The following is a 24644-nucleotide window of genomic DNA, read 5'->3' on the forward strand; positions in this document are numbered from 1 at the left end:
CTTTAAGCAGAAGATGTAGATTAATTTTCTACAGCAGCAGTTCTGACAGTAAACAACAGGTTTATTAATGCAGTGGTTCTCAACACAGGGGCGGGGCTGGAGGGATCAGAAGGGGGGCGCTCATTTATAAGAAATAGAAATTTGACTGACTGTATTTTATTGCTTTTCAAATAGAACGTGCATAACTGAAAAGCTCTGTGTTCCCTCTCCTTCTGTATTTTCTTTTTGCTAGAGAGAGGCAGAGCTTAAACTGCCTTTTATCTAACAGTCAGTGCAGACCAGTGTTGCCAACTTAGTGACTTTTTGGACAAATCTTAGCAACTTTCCACCTATCACCAGTACTTTTCTGCAAGTGTGAGGTTTTGCTGTCCCGCTGCACGCTCACCTATCTCCGTGTCTGCTCTGTCAATGACAATCTGAGAGCTGGAGATTTAACAATGTCATGGATAACGAGACGCACCCTTCGTCCACATTTACATCATTCTTCACTAATATACGACCAATAACCAAGATTAGTGTGATTTTAAGCACAGAAGTTCTCTTTTTTTATTCTCATATTTTACTTAAGATTTAAGTTTGTACTTTTGTATTTTAACTTGCAGAAAGATTCCAAAGAGCTACTTCAGCTTTTCCTGGAATAATTTTTATAGATGTGCATTTCCATATGTACTTGACATTAATTTTTGTACTTTTAACACCTCTAGTTATCTGTGTCTCTTCATGTTATCATCTTACATATCTTACATAGACAGACTGCCTCTAATGTGTGTATAATTATAACAATGTATTAGCAGCATTAGACACACTGCATCCATCACTTAGTCGTTGCTTATACTACCTCATTTGAAAAGGACTGAATGATCTGTTTCTCGAACCATGAAGTTTGGTTTCATATCCCAGGGAATTTATGTATGCCTTCCTTCTCCAACTTGGGGTTTCTAGCAAGATGACAATAAGAAATCTTTTTCCCCTACTCATACTTAACTTTAAGTGGTTTAAGATTATGGTAGTCACCTGTTGGCAGTGTTGTGTGTGTTAACCACTGCATATTAACCACCCAAAAATATTCTATAATATTTCATCTTATCAAACTAACCTTACACTCATACATATTCTTCTATCATACTAAGTATTTATGCATGTATTTTCTCACATCAATTTAATGTGAATCTCAAGTATAAAAAAGAAAAAAATACCTGGAAGAAATGTAAGACAAAGGTGCAATTATTGTCGTATTTATTTAATGGGTATTATATGCATAGAACATAAAACAAGTGGAAAAAACTGAGTCACATCAAAACCAAAACTATGCCAGCAGTTTGAACACTGTATTTCTAGAACACTAGATTAAAGCATCAAGAGGATGGAGCTGAAAAATGATGAGAGGCAGGCAAAACTGTTCAAAAAGAAGTAGCTTAAAATGACTGAATAAATAAAGTGAATGAAGGTTTAAAATACCAAATAACTGCACAAATTTATGAGTCTTTTGTATGCGTGGGAGGAAAAAAAACCCATAAAAACAGGTTGTTTCCTCAAACGGTTGTTTCGGTAAGTTATCAAAGTGATTTCCAAATGAACTGACACTACCCAGAAATATACAGTCATGTGAAAAAGTAAGTACACCCCATGGAAGGTTCTCTTTTTTTTATTTTTTTTATAAATATTTGGACAAGCAAACACTTGATCCTCTTTGAAATGGTGCTTATTAATAAAGTTGATACACTATCAAATGACACAAAATTGTAGTCATTTTCACAATTAAATTAACAAAACAGATCCATCACATGGGGGAAAAGTAAGTACACCCCTACAAATGCATAAAATTACAATCAGGTTGGGTGTCAGTGATTAGAAACTGTTTAGGGAGTGCAGGTGGAACCTGTCTTATTTATACTCCTCTCATAGCTAGTGTCTGGTGTTCCCTTTGTTATTGAGTGTGTGGTGTCATCATTCCAAGGTCTGAAGAGTTTTTTTTAAGGCTTTCTGAAAAAGGCTGTGGATGCCTAGGAGTCTGACAAGGGATTTAAAAAAAAAAATTCTCCAAATTATTTGAAATACATCATTCCACTGTAACGAAAATAATGGCAGATTTCAAATGACTGCCAATTTGTCCAGGACTGGCCGTCAAATTCAGCCCAAGAGCAGACTGTCTGATGCAAAAAGAATTCTCCAAGAACCCGAAATTTCATCACAGGATCTTCTAGAAAGTCTTGCAACTGTTGGTGTCAAAGTGCATGCAATTACAATCATAAAGAGATTGCACACATTTGACCGGCATGGCCAGCGTGCCATGAAAAAGCCTTCGCAAGCCTACAGTTTGCCAATGAGCATATCGGCAAAGACCTAGTCTCGTGGAATAACATGCTCTGGACAGACAAATCCAAGATAAAGTTGTTTGGTCACAGTAACAGCAGACGTGTTTGGCGCAGACCAAAGACAGCTTTTCAGGAGAAGCACCACACACCAACTGTGAAGCACGGTGGTGGAAATGTTATGGTTTGGGGTTGCTTCACTGCCTCAGGGAACGGAAAGCTTGCATTCATTGATTCAACTATGAATTCTGCATCATATCAAAGAGAGCTTGAAGAAAAAAAAAAGAAATGGAAGATTATGGAATGGTCTAGTTCAAATGGTTTTATTTTCATTTCACCCATATACAGTTGGTATAGTACACAGTGAAACGAAACAACGTTCCTCTAGGACCATGGTGCTACATAAAACAACACACTAACCACATGAGATGATACAGAACTAAATAAGATCTACAAATATTCTACATAAAGTCAAAGCCTGGACTGTAATCCCATTGAACCATTTGGGGGGGGGGGGGGGGGGGTGTTATTACCTGCAAGAAAACCATCAAACATCTTGCAACTGAAAGAATATTGCATGGAAGAGTGGTCAAATATTCCAGCAAGTCTGGTGGACAATTATAGAAAACCCCTACAAGAAGTAATTTCTACTAAAGGGGGCAATTCTAGCTTCTGAGGCCAAGGGTGTGCTTACTTTTTCCACAGAAGAATATCACATCTATTGATATTTCTGTTGAATAAATGATTGAAAAAACTAATTTTCCTAAGTATACTCAGCAAAAAAAGAAACATCCCTTTTTCAGTAGACTGTATTTTAAAGATAATTTTGTAAAATCCAAATATGATCCACAGATCTTTAATGGAAAGGATTTAAACAGTGTTTTTCATGCTTGTTCAGTGAACCATAAACAATTATTGCACATACACCTGTGGAACAGTCCTTAAGACACGAACAGTTTACAGGTGATAGGCAATTAAGGTCATATTTACAATAACTTAGGACATTAAATAGGCCTTTCTACTGACTCTGAAAAACACCTGCGTGAACATGCCATAGCCCTGCTGCAGGGAGGCATGAGGACTGCAGATATGGCCAGAACAATAAACTGTAAATGTAAATAAAAAATAACTGTCTGTAATGTAAGACACCTAAGACAGTGCTACAGGGAGACAGGAAAGACAGCTGATCGTCCTTGCAGTGGAAAATTGCATGTAACCATGTGTCCTCCAGACGTGATGGAGAACTTGTAGATGCCTTGGTGGAAGAGTGGAGTAACATCTCACAGCAAGAACTGACAAATCTGGTGCAGTCCATGAGGATGAGATGCACTGTAGTACTTAAAGCAGCTGGAGGCCACCACATACTGACTGTTACTTTTGATATTGACAACCCGGCCCAACCCCCCGTTCAGGGACTCATTATTCCATTTCTGTTCATCAAATGTCTGTGAAACTTGTTCAGTTTATGTCTTAGTTGTTGAAAGTTTTTATGTTAATACAAATATTTACACATGTTAAGAAATTTGCTGGATATAAAAGCAGTTGAATGTGAGAGCATGTTTTTTTTTTGCTGAGTATATATCAACTTCATTAATAGGCACTGTTTCAAAGATGATGAAATGTTTACTTGTCCAAATATGTCAAAAAAGCCAACAATTTCCATGAGGTATACTTTTTAAAATTTTTTTTTACATGACTAATTACCTAACATTTCCCCCACATTATGTTATAAGAATTTTATACATTAAATGCCCTTTAAATGAAAATGTAAGATTCATATAGCATATATTGTTTAAGAGCAAAAGCAATAGGTGAGCATTAACAAGTAAAGCCAAGCTTATTTACAATAATTATCCTCTAACGTGTAATGTTATTTACATTAAGTAGCAAAAGTATGAAAGCATTTTTTAAACCAGCTCTTGCTTGAAACTTGAAAAACAACATTAGAGGGCATAAAATGCACAATTGTGCATTGTACAAGAGTACATTTCTCTTTTCCAAAGTGCAATTTCTTTTTGGTAAAGTAAAAAAATATATATATACACATATTTTGTAAATAAGTAAAAATGTTATTGTCAAACATTTTTTTCATAAACAAGCCCTAAGAACCAGTGACTAAAATGGACACTTGAATGAGATTTGCTATCGCCGATTATGCACCAGACAAAAACAGGTTTTGGTTCTTCTGAAACAGATTGCAGCAACACTGTTCACAAAATACTTATCAAATCCTACACAATACTGTACATTTTAACAGAAGCAAGAGTCATACAGAATAAAATACTTGCAAAAGACATTGGAAGTAGGAATAATTATGAGTTGACAAAAATAAATTTGTAAAATAATAGTATAGGGGTTTTAAATATACTGAAAGATATTCAAAAAATATAAAGAGCGCGAGAGAGAGAGGGAGAGAAACTACTCATGTTTATATGAAAGCCCACCCATGACTTACATAGCACTGTTGCTTATGCAAATTATTTGGATAAAACAAAATGGAACATAAAAACAAGCATCATAAACATAAGATGTAGTGATGTGTGTCTCGTGTATAATCTGGCTTTGTAATGGCTTTTTGCCTTTTTATAGATCAGGTCATCTATCTGCTACTGTAATCTCACTACCAGAAAAATCTCCTTTTTTCCCTGGCAGCGATTTTCACTATATTTTCAAGTATCTTTGTTAAATAGCTTATAACATTATAAATTCAATGGATTAGCTTAAGAAGCTAACTGAGAGGGTATTAGTCCCATATGATGCTGCCTTCTTAGAGTGTCCTCTTCACTGATTTGAGAGCATGTGGACTGTCATCATGGTTAAGATCAGGGCTTTGTGTAAGTGGGACCAGCTTTGTGAATGATGTTCACACACCACTCATATCTTCGCCACAATTGTCTATAAATGTATAGCTAATATATATTTAGATATCTTGCTCCCATAAATCTTTCCCCCACCACATGCTCATGTTCTCAAAATGAGGCCTCCAAAAATATACCTGTAATGCAATCCTGTAATGCTGTTTTCCAAAGTGTCCTCCGACTCTGCAATGTCCTTCCAGATTGCTACGATTGCTGTTGGCTAAGGTGGCCTTGTTTCTGGTTGCTTTGGCCAAGCTGCTGCTGGAGCTGGAGCACCACTTGCTCCAGACTTTGCCGAGCTTCACGCTCTTGCAGCAGCTCCTCTCGCAGCTGATCGCGATCAGCCTCGGCTTGCTGTAGCTTCACCTGGAGCTCTTCTATCTGGAACATATCACAAGGTAATGGAGACATTTAGCGTAAATAAAACTAAGGTAGAATCACAGCAATTAAAGTTTTCAGTGGTAACCAAAACACACTACTAATTTTAACTGTTATGGACAAAGCCAAATCTAGGCCTATAAAAATTATTTTATTTATTCATTTTTAAACAACAACAAAAAAAAACAAAAGGTCTGACATAATGAGGAACATGTTCAGCCTTACCTGGGTAGAGTACTTGGCCCTCAGCTGGCTTTGCTCACAGCCCTTGTCACACACGTGCATCTGCCGCTCATGCTCCAGCTCCCTTTTCAGTCTTCCACACGACTCATTGGCATCATGCACCTTTCTCTCGCATTCTGCGCGCAGCCGCTCAAGCTCCTTTCGCAGGTTACGCTTAGCCTCAATGGCCTCCCGCAACCGCCCCTTCTTACTCACCCGTAAAAACTCCAGTTCCTAGATCGGCAACAAACAAAATTAAGGCAGGTGAAACGTTTACATAGCATTTACTACACACAATGTCCATATACACCAAAGTCGCCTATGGTCAAATCTATGGTCAAATGTATATAACAGTGAGGGGAAATAAGTATTCAAACGTTTGTTTTTGTAATTTAATATATCTCAAGTGCATATATCCACTTAAAATTTACACAAAACTGGCCTGATTCATCAACCGTTTAGTAAAGTTGTCTGTACGTGTTTGCGTATGCCAAACCAAACAATTGTCCACTGGACTTACAATAGTTTGGGAAAGGCTGATTTTCTTTATACTCATGCGCGTGAGATCATCCGTAACATGCAAAGCACACCCCCGACACAGCTCATTTGCATGTAGTGATGCCCACAAAACTTCATAAAGGTTCAAGGTAAAGGCTGAAAGGCAGAAGTGGAAATTATTTCGACTCACTTCTATACCATTATAAATATTTAATAATATACATTATATATTATATACAGTATCAGTAAAACTCAACAGTATATTCCATACATAAATGTGCAGTAATCCATGCAAATTATATAATTTGAAGTCGATCAAGTTGAGGTTTACATTAGTCTAATTATGCATAATTTACAAACACTCAGGAGCATGAGTAGAATACAAACGTTTTTCTGAATTTCATGAACACCAAATTTCTTGTGTAAACTCTCTTACAAATATTTACACATAAATCTGTTTGCATCCAACTTGATAAATAAAACCCAATGTTTACTGACATTCTTACCACTTTTTAAACCTTATCTGTCTTTATGCTTATGAATGCATACTTTTTTGTTCACATTTACATGTACAAAGTAAAAATACATTAAGTATGCACATTTGAAGTGGATAGTTAGACTGGAAGTATATTCAATAACAAACACAACAGTGTCTGAATACTTACTTCCCCCTCTTTATTTTCACCAACCTCGGACACAAACACCTCTAATTCAACTTTCTCAACAAAAATTATTCCTTAATTCCCTTTCTATTTGCTTCTTTCATCAGAACTTGAAAAACTACATGCTGCATACTTTTATTGGTTAATTTCCACACAGTCTAAGTTGATTCACCATGTGACCATCTGTGCTCAAATCGTAGCTTGTTTTGACGTCATTCATTAAATAAATCAGACACAGATTTATCCACACGATCTCATTTCTAATCAACTTTAATGAATAACTGCGTACATGTTCAAAATAATTTCCCCCAAATCCTCAGCCACAGGCACTCAATCTAAAAACTTTCCAGTAGAGATAGAGTAAAGCACAGCTAGCTGTACCTGCTGAAGGCTATGCTTGGCCTGCAAAGCTGCTATAAGCTTTTCTTCTTGTTCAACTTGCATATGCACAATCTCCTGCAGGAACTTCTCTCTGGCCTCTCTAGAGCTCAGGTTGCTGTACAGCATCTGCTGCACTGCTTCAAGTTCTGAGCCAGGGGCAGCTGTACGTCTGTGCCTGCCCTCATACCGCTCCATAACCACTCCATTAGTAAAAGTGTGGCCGCAAGGCACTGCGACAACACAAACACACACAGGCAATCTATTAAGCAGATGAGTATAAGAAATCTGCAACTATAAACCTAAAATCATATCTGATAGTATTATTGTTTTATCTTGCAATAATGTTACATTGTTTCATTATAAATTAGTACTTTGTTATTATATTTAAACCAACAACTCAATATGTGAAAGAAAATATCATCACTTTTCTAATTATTGTCATGAACATTACTAGTAATTTCTCATTTGGCAGTTATGAACTATTAATATTGTTCCTGGCCGTCCAGTTAATTTATTTAAAATCTGAATTAACAATTGTATAAATAGTTTTTAACAAAGGATACCAATAAAAGTAATTTATTAGGTTAATTGTATTTGCAACAATATGTAATATCTAAGAGCACATAGCAGGGGTGAAAAATACTCATGTATTATTTTGGAGTATTTATACTTTACTCAACTGTTATTGAAATCATAATACTTGTACTCTTAATTAGATCCACATTAAAAAAAATGTACAGTACTTTTTACTACTTACATTTTTATTTAGACCTTCAAAGTACTTGTTACAAATCTTGAAGGACTCTTTTTCTCAGTCAGTCAATGACTGTATGCTATATTTCAATCAATTAGGACTATGCATATTTTGAAGCATCCAGCTGGTGCTGTAGCTACCTATGTGCTTCTTAATATGGATAAGCCACCAGACTGCAGGGCCTCTGGCTGTACCACAGTAGATTTTTTCCAACATGCTGGAGTAAACAAAGACTCATAAAATGTGGTGTCTTAATCAGAGACAGTGTGTCTCAATCTAATTTGGAAATTTTTTTGCTAATTTACTAACTTTAACTGGGTATATTTAACTATGTTAGCCATTGCTATTGACAGGTTAGACTAACATCGGTTCCAGTAGCTAACATAACTGGCTAGGCAGCAAGTTCAAATTCTAGCTAATAGCAAAAATCTGGATTAATATCAGTATATTTTACTGCTGAGTATATCATTGTCAAACAATGAAGTGACTACATGCGTATGACCAGAAAACTTACAGAGACTGAATGATGTTTTCAGACAAAACGGCATAGCTGATTATAAGTGTTTGGTTGTAATAAAAGTTAGTTTTCATATGACAACTTAATTTCATTAGTTAAAAATATTTACTTAATGTACACAAGAAGTAGCAAAAAGATTACACATTATCTATACTTTAACTTGAGTTAATTTTTCTACACTTTTTCACCCCTGGCATATAATAATTTCATGCTAATATATGCAATGGTAAATCATGGTTTCTGCATTCTTGCATACACCAAACAGGAACAACTGTACATGCATTGTTTATCATGTTTCAAAATTATTTGCCAAAAAAAATAAACACAGAGTGTTCTTCATGCATCAGGTCTGCAACTCACCCTCATCAAAGTTGTCTACCTCGATCTCTGCTTCTGAGTTGGAGTCATACTGTGGGGGATTAGCAAGGCAGGATGCAGGCTGCGCATGGTCCTCGCCAGATGGCCAGCACTTGGCTGGCCTTGACTTGGGGTTATAGCCAGGCTGGGAGCCTCCTGCACCAGACTGCTCTGGCTGCTTGTTCTTCTGCGTAGTGACTGGGGATGATGCCAAGCTCTCTGGATTTTTGGGTAGTGATCTGAGTAAAGTGATGATAAATCAAAAACATGAACAACATTTGAATAAGAAATACAACAGAGGTGGCAGACTTAAGCTCAGGCCAGATGAATAAATCAATACTCTATACAAGATGGCATATTTGCAATGTAGATGCATACTTCTCATGCTTGTGATGGGGAGCTGCTCTCTCAGTGGATGGGACTCTAGGAGACCATGGCCGAAATGCCGATGGCCTCTGCTTGATCTGAAGCTGCTTGAGATCCTGAGCAGGGAGAAAAGAACAGTAGCCATGTATGATGATTTCCTTAGGCTAAATGTCCACTCCACACACTTTGAATATCTCCCTAAATGTTTTGTCTATGTATTTAAAGAACTGAAACTGGAGGTGCTATACTGAGGAAGAAAAGGATTTGCATAAATACCTTGTTTGCAGATGTTGCCAGACACTGTAACCATTCCACTTGCTTTTCTTTGTCATCGGATGGGGAACATGAAGGCTCCTGTTTGGACTTCTTGTTTGGAATGGGACTATATTCCTGTAGAACATGAAAATTTAATTTAATCAACCTAATATACAGATTGGTGAAGACACTTCAGTAATATAATACATTATGATTATAGTGTATGACAAACAGGTTTATAATGACTTTTTGTGAGTAGAAACTCCATATTTAACTAACGGTGGTGTGACATGTTTTGTGCTAGACAATTCCCAACCCCTTTTTTATTTGAAGATAAATGAAGTTACATGTTGAGGAGATGGGGAGGTGGTGGGTGCAAAATGTCATCACTCGGAGTGGAATGGGTAAATGTGAAAATATAGGAAGTTAACAAGGAGGCAAGTGGACTTTCAGGGATGCTCTTTCAAAGACCAAAGAGAAATAATTTACAATAAATATTGATCTGACATGTAGGTCCCGTTGCACTTATTACACTTAAATCAACAAACAGTATTAACAAACACAAAGGAGTTAACGAAAATACAGTAGTACAGTGAATACTACATTGCTGTAAACAATCGTATAAACAGACTCTCCCACCGTATCGGAACAAAACAGCGCAGCTAGTGATGACTTAAAATCACGTGATAAACGGTAAACCTGAACAATATAAACTTTGGAAATTACCAAATCATGCACGACACATACTAACAAGATATAAACGTATATACGTACTTACATGTATTGCATGAACGCATTACACAGAACATAACCAGCAGCATAAGTAAGAATTAACAGTCATCTTATTCCGATGTGCGTCGCTAATAACGGAACGTGCAGGAAACGATAACCAAACATTAGTTCCTAGGACAGGCTTTCTGACATGTACCCTGTTACCCAGGTGTGTCCTGTTAGATTGCTTGTTTATACAATAAATAGCTTTGAACATCTATTCTTTAGTCTTCAGTTTCATCTGTGAAGTCTGCATTTGTTGTTAATAAGGCAAGTCAACATGAATATCAGAGGACTGTCGATGGGAGAAAAGCAAGCCATTTTCAAGCTGAGAAAAGAGGAAAACTCAATCAGAGGCATTGCACAAACGTTTGACATAGCCAATACAAAAATTTGGAATGTCCTGAAAATGAAAGAAACCATTGGTGTACTGCGCAACAGACACCGAATGGACCGGCCAAGGAAAACAGCAGCAGCTGATGACAAACATTGTGAGAGCAGTGAAGAAAAACAATAAAAAAATTAAGTGACATCACCAACAACCTCCACAGGGCAGGGGTGAAGGTATCACAATACACTGTTCAAAGAAGAGTTTGAGAGCAGAAATAGAGGCCATATCACAAAATGCAAACCACTCGTGCAGCAAGATAATGGTCCGATTATGTCGTTTAACACATCTAGAAGTAAATACCAGGAAATAAAATCTGAAATCCTAAATTCTTCACAAATCCTTCTTTAGATCTCAAACCCAAATGTCTTTGGTGTATACCACAAACAAATGAATTGGCTTTACCGTTACAATAATTTTGGAGGCGACTGTAACTACACAGTTACAAATAGCACGTTCAAAATACAGTACAAATCTTTTCTAATAATGGGCCTGTACTGACCCCACAACCAAGCAATTATTGCACACATCTCATTCTTGATCTATGTTTGCAGTAACCTATACAATTACCATTATGTGTTTTTGTTATATTGTACACTTAAATATTATAATATTTACAATATTATAAATATAACTTTGACAAATCAAGCCCAATTCTCATCCTCTACCTGGTTCCCTAATATCACACAAAAGCTATCAATCTGGAAGGTTGAAGAAGCTCAGAGAAGTTCCACGTTTTGGAAGCTCATGCAAGGTCATGAACGCCCTCTTCTGTACACATGAGCTAACAGACGGTCATGATTGTAGTGTTGCTCTAATTCACTGGGGTTATGCTGGGGAGAGTGGAGGCACACAGCAGAAAATGGTCATAGTAAGCAAATAAGAAAGTAATTTATTTATAAAGCACATTGAAAACAACCAAAGTTGACAAAAGTGCTATACATGGTTAAGATCACATAGAAAATGGTATAGACAACAATAAAAGATAAACGAGATATGTGTACAGTTTTTAGATCAAGACTAAAACACATGTATACAAATGCTAATTTGTAAAAATGTGTTTTGGTCTTGATTTACAAACTATAACAGAGGGAGCACATCTGATGTCCAGTAGGAGGCCATTCCACAGTCTTGGCACAGCCACGGCAAAGGCATATTCTCCACTGCCCTTCAGCCAAGATTGTGGAACAGCCAACAGCAACTGGTCAGAGGACTTTACAGACCTGGGAGCACAGTACTGACACAGCAGATCAGCAATATTGGTGGGAGCTTAACCATTACAAGCTTGAAAAACAAACAATAAAACATTAAAATGGATCCTGTCCACTACAGGAAGCTACTGCAAAGAAGCCAAAATAGCGGTGATGTGGGCTCTTTTCCTGGTACTAGTGAGTAATCTCACTGCTGTATTTTGTACTAACTTCAGGCCATAAACAGATGCCTTGTTGATACGAAGATAAAGTGAACTGCAGTAATGTAAATGAGGTTTTATAAAGGCATGTATAACTTTTTCTAAGTCTTAAAAAGATGGGAATGGCTTGATTTTATCACTTGGTCCAAGTTGATAAAAACTATTTTTTACAACAGAGTTGATTTGCTAATCAAATCTTAGGTCATAATTGAATAAGATGCAGAAATTCCCTACCTTGGTCTTGGTAGGTCATGAGGTATACATTTAAAGTAGGCCTAAAGCTTGTGAGAACATGTATAAACTACTGCCTGTGAGGAAGGGAGAAAGCAGTACAGGTATTCATTCATTCAGGTTTCACTGGAGCTGACAGGTTTTAAAACACATAAAAGCCGACAGTGAATAATACATCATGCCCTCAGGTTGCCACATGGCAGCACTGAACGTGTTTACTCTTAAGGCATGCCTAGGCCTGAATTTCTCTGCCGCACTCTCAGGAATTCAAAGAGCCTTATAACTTTTACTACAGAACCAATATTAGAGTCAGCTAATTCGACAATTCGACCTGTACTATTTAATAAATGCCCTGAATATGTGAACTAGAAATGCCATGTTTTGGGGTTAGCACATTCATTCTGAGGGTTATGATGGTCTGGCATCCCATCCAATTATTCCTGCCTTAAGTCCAGTGTTCAATGGATAAACTCTAGGTCCCTTTTGACCATGACTAGAATAAAGCCATTATAAAGGATGGATAAATGGATGGATGAATGAATGTTTGGATGGAGTGAGAACCAGAGGCTTTGTAAATGTTCAGACACAAGGGGGAGCTATTGCCTATGTTTCTGATGGCTCAGTAAAACACTGAATCAAGGCCCAATATTAACCATGCTCTCTTGCTCCCTTTTATCTGATATGTTAGTTCTGTTATCAAAAGGTATGCGTGCACATGGCACGGCTAGAGCTCTCTGGAGCCAATTCCTTCAATGTAGATTTAATTCAAAAAGACACAAAATTTATACACATTTCATACAGTCTGGCTAGAGTAGATAGATTTGGAGCTGATGTAGCACACAAACACTTGAAAGTGTGGAACAATGCATGGTTCATGCATTCAAGAACTCTCCTAGTGCTGTGTAGCTGTATAAAGAGGCTTATTTTAGAATAAATGCATCACTGTGTTTATAATTAAACTAGCGTAAAATATCCTTAAACATGTCAGGCTGAGGAGAGACAAAGAGCCTAACTAGCCGAAGCATGTTTTCTTTTATATAAGCCATATATAGTGCCATGGGGGAAAAAAAGAACACAAGATGAGATTGACTCCTGAAATCCATCTCATTCCTTCCTGAACTTTCTGCCTCCTACATGTAAAGAAGACAAACCACCCCTTCACTAAACTGCAGATGGCCAAAAACAAAACCTGACTCAACTGCTGCTGCCTTCCCCAACAAAAGCAATCTGTCTGTTCATGTTCCTTCCCTGGGGTTTGAAGTTCCAGGAAGTGTGCAGTGCCCCAGACATAATAGCCTATGCCTCCACTCCCTATTCATACATGACCTGAAGTTGCTGGGAGATCTGTAAGCAAGGCAGCAATGACGTGGCCCTCACTCATGGCCACATCAAAAAGCCCAATGCATGTCACACCCACAGCTGCATAGCTGAAGTGGTACCAAGCAGCTGGACAAAACCACACATACACTGACAGGCCAGTAGTAGTAGTAGTAGTTGTCGTCGTCGTCTCCAAAGTTTTTATTTAAAAAAAAAAAAAAAACCTTAAAAACGCATTCTCAAAAAGTTTTTCAGAAAACATTCGAGACACAATCTGGCTACTCTCAGTAAGAAGACTCCCGGTGACAGTTGTTAAATGGAGCTGTAACGTGACCACTAAAGACTGTCCCATACACGACTCACCACGACAAGACAATGGAACATCTAATAATGGAGTGTAACTTATCAATTGAGAAGGACAAGGGTTAACACTATAGGATTAAACAGACATCGCAGTAAAGACAGTCAAGTATGGGATATTCGACAGTGTACCACAACATTTACAGGAACTGTACTGGTTAGTTGTTTGTACTACCACTTCAAAAATATGGAAAACAAGGTGTAAAATGGTCATTAATCAATGCAATATATCTGCCGATACTGTAATTGTAAACCACCTGAGAAGACTTAAAACTCATGACAGAACCCCCCCCACAGAAAACTATGTTTAAAACATGTTTAAAACTATGAATCTGTCTATCTGTATTGATTTTTTAAAAAAAAAAAAAAAAAAAAAAAAAAAGAAGAAAGAAAACAGCAGCATTTGATAAACATTGACAGCGCTATGAAGAAAACCCCCAAAACACCATCACCAACATGAGATCACTAACAACCTCCACAGGGCAGGTGTGAAGGTATCACAATCCACCATTTGAAGTAGACTCTGGGAGCAGAATTAGAGAGGCCATACAAGAAGATGCAAACCACTCATCAGCAATAAGAATCGGAAAGCCAGTTTGGAATTCACCAAGAAATACAGAGATGAGCCATAAAAGTTCTGGAACCAAGATTAACCTCTACCAAAGTGATGGAAAAGCCAAAGTGTGGAGAAAGAAAGTATCTGCTTATGATCCAAAACATACAAGCTCATCTGTGATGGAGGTAGTGTCATGGCTTGGGCTTGCATGACTGCTTCAAGAACACAAATACTAAAAGAAGCTGCAGTACAAGCCTGAAAAAGCATCACAAAAGAAGACTGCAACAGTGATGTCAGGGGTTGCCTGCTTGATGCAGTTATTGCAAGCAAGTGATATGCAACCAAATATTAAGTGTTATTTACTTTAAGTCTGTCTGTTCTAATATTTTTGCTTACATAAAAATTTGGTGGTCTTTCACCAAAGATGTCATGTTCGAAGTTGTTTAATACATCTAGATGTAAATATCAGGAAATGAAAGCTGAAATTATGATCCAGCATCTCATTCATCTTTTGATCTCAAACCCAAATGTCTTCAGTGTACAGCAAAACTGGACATGCTAGGAATGAGATGACACACACAAGCCTCAGAATAAGTAGGTGGTAATGTCTTGATGGACATATACCATACCTAAAACATGAACATTCACAACTGTGAACCTTCCCAAAAATTAAACACAGGAGTACATTTGGACAGATGCTTGTGTGTTCTATGAAGCTTAATTAAAAAAAATTCTGTAAATGTACCATTACATATGCCACTACTTGAAAGTAGTGCCCCACTGAAGCCTGACAGATTAAATCTTTTAAAACTACATACATGATATGAAAGTCGGGTTATGTGAGTAAACCTAGTAGCAAAGATCTCTGATGAAGCTTGCCTTTTAGGAAGCCTTTTTATAAATAATAAAAAAAAATGTCAATAGAACTACCACATTCATTGGAAAAGAGTTGTTTTAAGCTGTAGCTCAGTTCCATTCTAGGCCTTCCTCAACAATGCAAATAAGGTGCTATATAAAGCATGATGATGGGGGAAAATGACAATTTTTAAATGAAAGGGATTACAGGTCATTTCTGCATTTCACTGAAACTGAAATTAAGGGACATTTTTTTGCTGAGAGCTACAAATTAATGCTCAATCACCTGTGGACTGGCAAACAGGACCATGCTATCCACCAAGCTGTCACTGTTGGGTCCTAGAAGAAGATAACACTCATTAAAAAATTTAAGGGGTGGGATATATTAGGCAGCAAGTGAGCAGTCAGTTCTCAAAGTTCATGTTTTGGAAGAAGGAAAATTGGGCAAGCATTAGAATCTGAGCAACTTTGACAAGGACCAAATTGTGATGGCTAGACGACAGGGTCAGAGCATCTCCAAAACAGCAAGGTCTTGTGGGGTGTTCCTGGTATTCAGTGGTTAGTACCTACCAAAAGTGGTCCAAGGAAGGATAACCAGTGAAACGACGACAGGGTCATGGGTGCCCAAGGCTCACTGATGTGCGTGGGTAGAAAAGGCTAGCCTGTCTGGTCCGATCTTACAAAGAGCTACTGTATCACAAATTGCTGAAAAAGTTAATGCTGGCTATGATAGAAAGGTGTCAGAAAACACAATGCATAGCAGCTAGCTCCAAATGGGGCTGTATAGCCACAGACCGGTCTGCGGGCCCATGCTGACCCCTGTCTACTGCTGAAAGTGCCAACAATGGGCATGAGCATCAGAACTGGGCCATGGAGCAATGGAAGAAGGAAGCCTGGTCTGATATCTCACATTTTCTTTCACATACTGTGGAGGGCCGGGTGCGTGTACGTCGCTTACCTGAGAAACAGATGGCACCAGGATGCACTATGGGAAGAAGGCAAGCCAGCGGAAGCAGTGTGGGCAATGTTTTGCTGGGAAACATTGGGTCCTGGCATATATATGGATGTTAATTTGATATGTACCACATATCTACTTGTTGCAGAACAAGTACACCCCTTCATGGCAATGGTATTCTCAAATGGCAGTGGTCTCTTTCTGCACTATAACGTGCCCTCCCACAATACAAAAAATGGCTTGAGGAACATGACAGAGAGTTCAAGGTGTTGACTTGGCCTCCAAATTGCCCAAATTTTAATCCGATCGTGCTTCTGTGGTATGTGTCGGACAAACAAATCCAATCCATGTTGGCCCCACCTTGCAGCTTACTGGACTTAAAGGATCTGCTGTTAAAGTCTTGGTACCAGATACCACAGCACACCATTAGAGATCTTGTGGATTCCATGCCTTGATGCGGCAGAGATGTTTTGGCCGCACAAAGGAGACCTACACAATATTAGGCAGGTGGTTTTAATGTTATGGCATATCAGTGTAAAATAAGCATGGTTTATTTTCAGCCACTGATGTTGGAATCTGTGCATGAAGCTCATGTTCAACTCGTGTATTTAACTACAGTGTGTGCAGCATAAACTACAATACAGAGACATCTCACAAAGGTCACAACGCATTAACTACCACACGTGCACGCAGGCACGCACAGATAAAGAGCAGCAGCTTCAACCTATGCCTGCTGTACTCACAGACTATGAAGCAAACATTATCCTAAGCTTCACAATGACATCGTTTTGCTGGATTTTCCAGTGATCTTATCGATAAAAGTTACTTAAATGATAAGATGCATTTCATTTTTTCTTTATTCATGTAATTTATACAATTTTTACTTGAAATGTTTTCTATAAATAAAACTCTCCAGTTAGGGTTAGCCTAAGTTTTTCCTCTAGGAGCTTAAACAAAACAAAAAGATGACCGAGCCTGGGAACCATAGCCCTGCCCAAACACAATGGGCTCTAAATAAATAGTGCTATATCATCAGGTAAAACACACAGTTCTATGAAGAAGTATTTACACCATCCTAATTTCTTCCGGTTTTTTTTTTTTTTTTTTTTATCTCATGCTATATAGTTTTCATCAAACGAAATACAAGATAAAACAAAGGCAACCTGAGTGTAAAACAACAGTTTTTAATAACTTTTTATTGAAGCAAAAAATGTTATCCAATACCTATCACCCATGTGAAAAACTAACTGCCCCTTAAACTTAAAATCTGGTTGTGACCCCTTTAGCAGCAATAACTACAACCAAATGCTTCCAATAACTGGGAGATCAGTCTTTCACAGCACTACGGAGGAATATTGGCCCAGTCTTCTTCGCAGAACTCCTTTAATTCAGCCTCATTGGAGGCCTATCAGGCATGAATTGCCTGTTTAAGGTCCTGCCACAGCATCTTAGTTGGGTTCAAGTCAGGACTTTGACTAGGCCACTCCAAAACTTTCATTTTACCTTTTTTGTGCCATTCAGAGGAGGACTTACTCCTATGCTTTGGATCATTGTCTTGCTGAATAATTCAGTTGTGCTTGAGTTTCAACTTACTGACTGAAGACTGGACATTCTCCATTAGGATTTTTTGGTAGAGAGCAGAATTCAGGTTTCCCTCTATTATAAGTTACCCAGACCCTGAAGCAGCAAAGAATCCCCACACCGTCACACTTCCACCACCATGCTTGGCTGTAGATATGATGTCCTTTTTGTGGAATTCTGTGTTTGTTTTATGCCAGATGTAATGGGACCCCTGTCTTCCAAAAAGTTCCACTTTTGACTCATCAGTCCATAGAACATTTGCCCAAAAGGTTTGGGGATCTTCAAGGCGTGTTTTGGCAAAATTCAGATGAGCCTTAATCCTGGATTAGCAGTGATTTTCGCCTCACCATTCTTTTCTGACTTCTTGGATGAATCATTGATGTGCTCTTAAAGGAATTTTGGAAGGTCAGCCACTCCTGGGAAGGTTCACTACGGAGCAGAGTTTTTTTTCATTTGGAGGTAATGGCTCTCGCTTTGGAGTCCCAGAGCCTTTGAAATTGCTCTGTAACCCTTCCAAGACTGATATATTTCAATCACCTCCTTCCTCAACATTTTTGTAATTTCTTTCAACTTTGGCATAGTGTGTTATTGATGAGACCTTTTAACCAACTTGTGCTGCTGAAAAAGTTCTAATTAAGCGCTGATTTGAATGAACAGGGTTTGCTGTAGTCAGGCCTGGTTGCATTCAATCCAGCTGAACCCCATTATAAATGCAGTTTCATAGATTTGGGGAATTAGTAACTAAGGGGCAAATACATTTTCACACAGGCCCAGTTGGTATTGGATAACTTTTTTGCTTCAATAAATAACTATCATTTAAAAACTGGATTTTGTGTTTACTCAGGTTGCTTTTTTTAAATCTCAGATTTGGCTTCATTTCTGAAACAATTTAGTATGATATACACAAAAATAGAAGAAATCAGGTTGGGGCAAATAATTTTTCAGAGCACTGCATAATTCGATTGAAGGAGACACTATCAGTTAAGCAGACAGTTGAGACTGAGATCATGTAAAAAAAAATTAAATAAATAAATAAATAAAAATAAAAAATAAAAATTCTTAAATGCTTCAAACTGGGGGAATTGTAGAACTGTGATGTAATGTGTAAATGTAGATCCTTAATGTAGAGGTTTAACATTTATCTCCATATTGAACGTGCAGTTTGGTACATGGAATTTCCCCAGTGCCTCAGAGCTCACCATCTCCTGGCCAGTCACCCATTAATCACAGCTGACATTTAAACAGAGCAGGGCAGATAGGTTATGTGCTTCGTCAGGCTGCTGCTGTGTTCCATCTGAATACTGAATACACAAAACTTGCCCCCAGTCCTTCTTTGTGCACTCCATCACTGCAGGTTAGAGGATATAAGGCTTGTAAAGGCTCACTGTGAGATGGTAAGATGAAGTTAGGGTCAGTGTTTAGGGTCTTGGGTGACGTCAGAGCAGAGAGTCTGCCCTGGGATGTGAGGTAATTGGCCAAAGCTGGGTGATAAACCCGTCTGTAATTTACAGCCTCCATTTGTCTAAGCCTAACATATTCCCTCCCCCTGTCTGCATCTAAACACTGTGGAACAGAGGGCCCATTAAGACCTGGTATTAACATCCATCTTATGATCTGATTACTAAAACCACTTGTGAGGTGAACTCTTATACATATAGACTGTTTCAAAGAGAAAAACAATAAAGCACATGTCCATTCTGAAAGCATTTCTGGTGGAGCCATTTTAAAATACAAAGCTGTCAAAACAAAGTGACTAACTTGTACTATTCCCTGAGAACAAACAAGAAACATACAGAATTTAACAATAAATTTCTGGATCTTTTAAACAAGAATGTGAGAATACAAACAAACAAAAAACTATGTTCTGCTATACTGGGTATGCAGTGACAACACAGATTTGTAGTTCTTGGCTTGGAAAGCATGAAATAATTTCACCTTATCATAATTAAACTAGAAGTTTCTCCATTCGCGATTGCACTCCAACTCTGCAGTGACTAAAGGCAACTCGCATTTTATTTAGTTCTTTACTCTTCTCTTTTCATTTGTGCGTTGGGTGTGGCATGTGTCAAAGCATACGGAGCATGATTAGATCAGCAAAAGCTGGACAAATTGCACAAAGCTAAATAACCCTAGAATCTATAGCTTTTACAGAACAATCTGAGTGCCTGATGGTTTAATTAAAAATTTGCCATACTTTGAGCATGGCTAGGGTTTTTTATTTATATATTTTATATAAATATATGCAGTATTGTCTTATAAGATGTATTTTTTATGCGACCGTCAATGATTAATTTCTGTCCAGGAAATATAAACAGACAAGAATGTCAAACCAAACCTAATGTAGTGTCTTTTTCCTGGACCATTTTATAACACTCCTCTGATCACGAAGGAACCAATGTTTTTTTCTCCATAGCAACCACAAACCAGTTTGAGCACAGCTAAGCTCTGACCCAACAAGCAGAACTCAACAGAATATCAAAATCATCATGTACACGCCAGGGTTTTCCCTCAGACCAAACTCTCCCAGCAACCCCATTGTGGCTGACATTAGCCAGATAGAGATCTGAACATTTTTGCAGATGACTTCCATTAAAAAACCTTCATTTGCACATACTTGGCTCACACATCTTTGAAATCCCTACATTTTCACCTCCATCCAAAAATCCCACAGTCTCAGACTGTCAGAATGGTGAAAATCTGTGGCTGCAAGATGGTTGACTGCTGCAGTAGCAGGACTCTGGGTCAGAGCCAGACTGGAGCTCAAGAACAATACAGAACGCCTGAAACTCACACCCGCACACACGGGCTGCACGATTATGGTCAAAATGATAATCACAATTATTTTGATCAATATTGAGATTAAGAATATTCATTGATTTTATGGACATTTTTATTGCACTTTCACATTTAAATAAACAGACCGCTGCTTTTACCTCCATGTTGTGCTACATTCCTGCTAATGTACAAATCTTTGCATCAAATTAGACTGATCCTTAAAGTGCATCATCTCGTAGAAGCAAAATATAAATAAAATTGTACCCAAAATATAGGATAAGTAAAAATAAAAATGCCATCAACCAAATGAAAATGTGCATCAAATATAACAGTATGCAACCAAATGAAAACAATTCAGGCGTATGCAGAAAAGGCAATAACAGTGTTTACAGGAGGAGAGCTGCAGCCAAATCACCCAACAGAATGGCGCAGGGATGACGCAATTTAGTACCGAAACCCGGAAGTTAGCAACACACCTGTTCCCGCGACAAAAACCCAATAGGATTTTCACATAGGCTTTTGGATTGTTGCAAAAAATAAGCTCTGTGATCAACAAAAGTTTACAATACTAACACGTTTTGTCCATCAAGATCATTTTCACAAATGAACAACTTTTATGAAGTTTGAAGTCTAAATACAATCGGGAGAAATAAACAGCTAACCGTATGTTATAAACGAACTACACCAGGGTTGCTCGACTTCAACGTCACCATCACCGAGCTTCTAACAACTATTCCAAACTTGATTTAAAACATTTTCCATAATACAGATTTACTCTGTGGATGAATCTTAATCCACGTTTTTTTGGGAATTGTGCACAGCATACCTGAACAAATTTATCTGCAAAAACTTTTCTTGTTTGGTGTGATGACGTTTAATGTCCCCGACAACCTCTATAGTGCCATTTAGAAACATAATGCATAGTGAATCGAGTGCTGTAGAGTAACTTGTTTTGTACTGATGTGTGGAGGTGATTACTGATGTAATCAGTCCAGGTCTGATTATATCACCAAATATGCAGCTCATATTTGGTGATATAGTGCATGAAGAAGATAAAAGATGTTATCCTTATTAATCATTAATTAATTGTAGTGAAGTAATGTGTAGTGGGCACATTCACTTAAGGGGGTGCAACATAGCCCCCATGACCAAACATGCAACACCAATTTGATCTAAATCAGACAGTGCACTTCTAAGATACGAGACTCTTCCTGTTTCACTTTTTTGTCATTATTTTTAAAAAATCTATATAAAAAATCTGTTCACAATATAGCATCTTCAGTGTCTTGGCATAATGTTTAACATATTCGGTGAGAATCACAAGAATCCTTTTGGAGTATTTAAAAATTCAGAGCCTGCGCTTTTCAAAAAATCCACATTAAATCCAGAATGACCTACTTCCTGTTGGGCAGAGTTAATGACCGTCATTTCGAAAGTTGTCCAGTTGATGAGAAAAATACCAAGTTTGGTGATTGTAGGTAAAACTGAAAGCACCACTTTAGTCAAAAGGGGGCGCTAGAGCACCCCCCCTTCACGCCCATGCCTTAGCTTCTGCCTCCTAACAGCCGGCAACTCTGATGTGTGTGCTGACTTTCATGAAATTTTAAGCATGCTATGAGCCTCAAGCACCTGGAAAAAAAAAAGATTCAAGTTTGATGCATTACCACAGCAACCATATTTAAGATACCAAGGCTCTTTTCTGCAATTTTATATCAGCCATGTCTCAACATTATTCTGACCAAATTTGATAAAGGTTCAGTTAAATATTAGAAGACTGTTTAAAAGTCTGTTTTAAGTGACACACTTCCTGCTGCCAGTTGGTGGCGCTATGACCATGACTCACAACAGCCACATAATTGTGATCAGCACCCATTACTAAACATACCACTCAAGTTTAATCTAGATCAATCAATCCACTCAGAAGATATGAGACACTTCCTGTTTTCCCTTTTTCACCATAAATTTATTGCCTCGCCATGGCAAAACCGATCGAGATATCAAAAATCCCTTCGCAATTAAGCATCTTCAATGTCTTGGCATTATGTTGACCAAGTTTGGTGACACATAAATCCCCTAGGAGAAGTATTTAAAAGTTCACCGCATGCACTATTCACAAAATCCAAAATGGCTGACTTCCTGTTGGGCGGAACTAATTACTGTCAGCGTGAAAGTTGTTTGGGTCGATGAGAACAATCTGTGTAGAGAGTTTTGTACATACTACCCTAGGCAAACAATTATGGAATCCCCGCACTTAGAGGATGTTCACCTAGCTTTTTTACTTAATAGCAAATAAACATATGTATGACACAAAACAATTTTTGTTTAATAGCTAGACATTCTGGATTTAAAAACCAAAAAAAAAAAAAAAAAAAAAAAACCCACCTCAAATTAAATGAATTATTTTTAATTAAATGGTATATTTTTTCCAAAGTCAAGTAAAGGAAAAATTATGTAATCATCAAAATAATTTTTTTTTTTTTTTTTTTTTTTTTTTTAAAATCACACTTAGTACTTTGATGGCCCTCCTCAGGCTTTTTTCTTTGTGGCATGGACTTCATTAATGAAAAACAATATTCTCCATCAAGCTGGTTATCCAGCTATATTCTCCAAGTTGATAGATCAGCTTTGCAGGATGGAGCCTAGTCATGGACCAATTTTTTAAATTTCCACCATAAATTTTCTATCGGATCGAGATCCAGGCTGTTTGCTGGCCATGTCATTGAGTTGGTATGCCTTTCCTGAAGATAAGCTTTAACACGTTTTGCTCTGTGGCAAGATGCATTATCATTCTGAAAAATTACTTCACCACCAAAAGTATTTTCTAAGGATGGAATGAGAAAAGTGTCCAAGATTTCAATGTACACCTGTCCATTGACTATTGAGGTCTCCCCTGGTCCTTTATCTAACATGCAAGCACATACAGTATCTCACAAAAGTGAGTACACCCCTCACATTTTTGTAAATATTTGATTATATCTTTTAATGTGACAACACTGAAGAAATGACACTTTGCTACAATGTAAAGTAGTGAGTGTACAGCTTGTATAACAGGTGTAAATTTGCTGGCCCCTCAAAATAACTCAACACACAGCCATTAATGTCTAAACTGCTGGCAACAAAATTGAGTACACCCCTAAGTGAAAATGTCCAAATTGTGCCCAAAGTGTCAATATTTTGTGTGGCCACCATTATTTTCCAGCACTGCCTTAACCCTCTTGGGCACGGAGTTCACCAGAGCTTCACAGGCTGCCACTGGAGTCCTCTTCCACTCCTCCATGACGACATCACAGAGCTGGTGGATGTTAGAGACCTTGTGTTCCTCCACCTTCCTTTTTGAGGATGCCCCACAGATGCTCAATAGGGTTCAGGTCTGGAGACATGCTTGGCCAGTCCATGACCTTCACCCTCAGCTTCTTTAGCAAGGCAGTGGTCGTCTTGGAGGTGCGTTTGGGGTCGTTATCATGCTGGAATACTGCCCTGCGGCCCAGTCTCCGAAGGGAGGGGATCATGCTCTGCTTCAGTATGTCACAGTACATGTTGGCATTCAAGGTTCCCTTAATGAACTGTAGCTCCCCAGTGCCAGCAGCACTCATGCAGCCCCAGACTGTGACACTCCCACCACCATGCTTGACTGTAGGCAAGACCCACTTTTTCCTGTTTCCGCCCATTTGTTTTGTTGTGCATTTTTCTATTTTCAAGGCATATTGCTTTTGTATTCTATCATTTAATTGAGTTTGTTGTTAATTTGTTTTATGAAGCCAGAATGTTCAGCTATTAAACAAAAATTGTTTTGTGTCATATCTGTGATTTGTTTATTTGCCACGAGGAGAAAATCCTCCAAGTGTGGTGATGCCATCATTTTTTGCCAGGGGTAGTAGATGTAC

General features: G+C 38.0%; 1 protein-coding gene across 1 annotated transcript in view; it reads right to left on the reverse strand.

Moving 5' to 3' along the window:
* Positions 1 to 4312: 4312 nt before the first annotated feature.
* Positions 4313 to 24644, reverse strand: part of skib (v-ski avian sarcoma viral oncogene homolog b) — a 46834-nt gene continuing 26502 nt past the window's right edge. The window contains exons 2-7 of the mRNA XM_053652483.1: positions 9582 to 9695; positions 9318 to 9421; positions 8943 to 9178; positions 7312 to 7541; positions 5774 to 6004; positions 4313 to 5551 (exon numbers count right to left, since the gene is read on the reverse strand). Coding sequence (XP_053508458.1) covers positions 5375 to 5551; positions 5774 to 6004; positions 7312 to 7541; positions 8943 to 9178; positions 9318 to 9421; positions 9582 to 9695 — 1092 coding nt within the window. The 3' untranslated portion in view covers positions 4313 to 5374. The remainder of the gene's footprint in view (positions 5552 to 5773; positions 6005 to 7311; positions 7542 to 8942; positions 9179 to 9317; positions 9422 to 9581; positions 9696 to 24644) is intronic.

Source organism: Ictalurus furcatus, chromosome 21, assembly GCF_023375685.1.
Source record: "Ictalurus furcatus strain D&B chromosome 21, Billie_1.0, whole genome shotgun sequence".
NCBI lineage: Eukaryota > Metazoa > Chordata > Actinopteri > Siluriformes > Ictaluridae > Ictalurus > Ictalurus furcatus.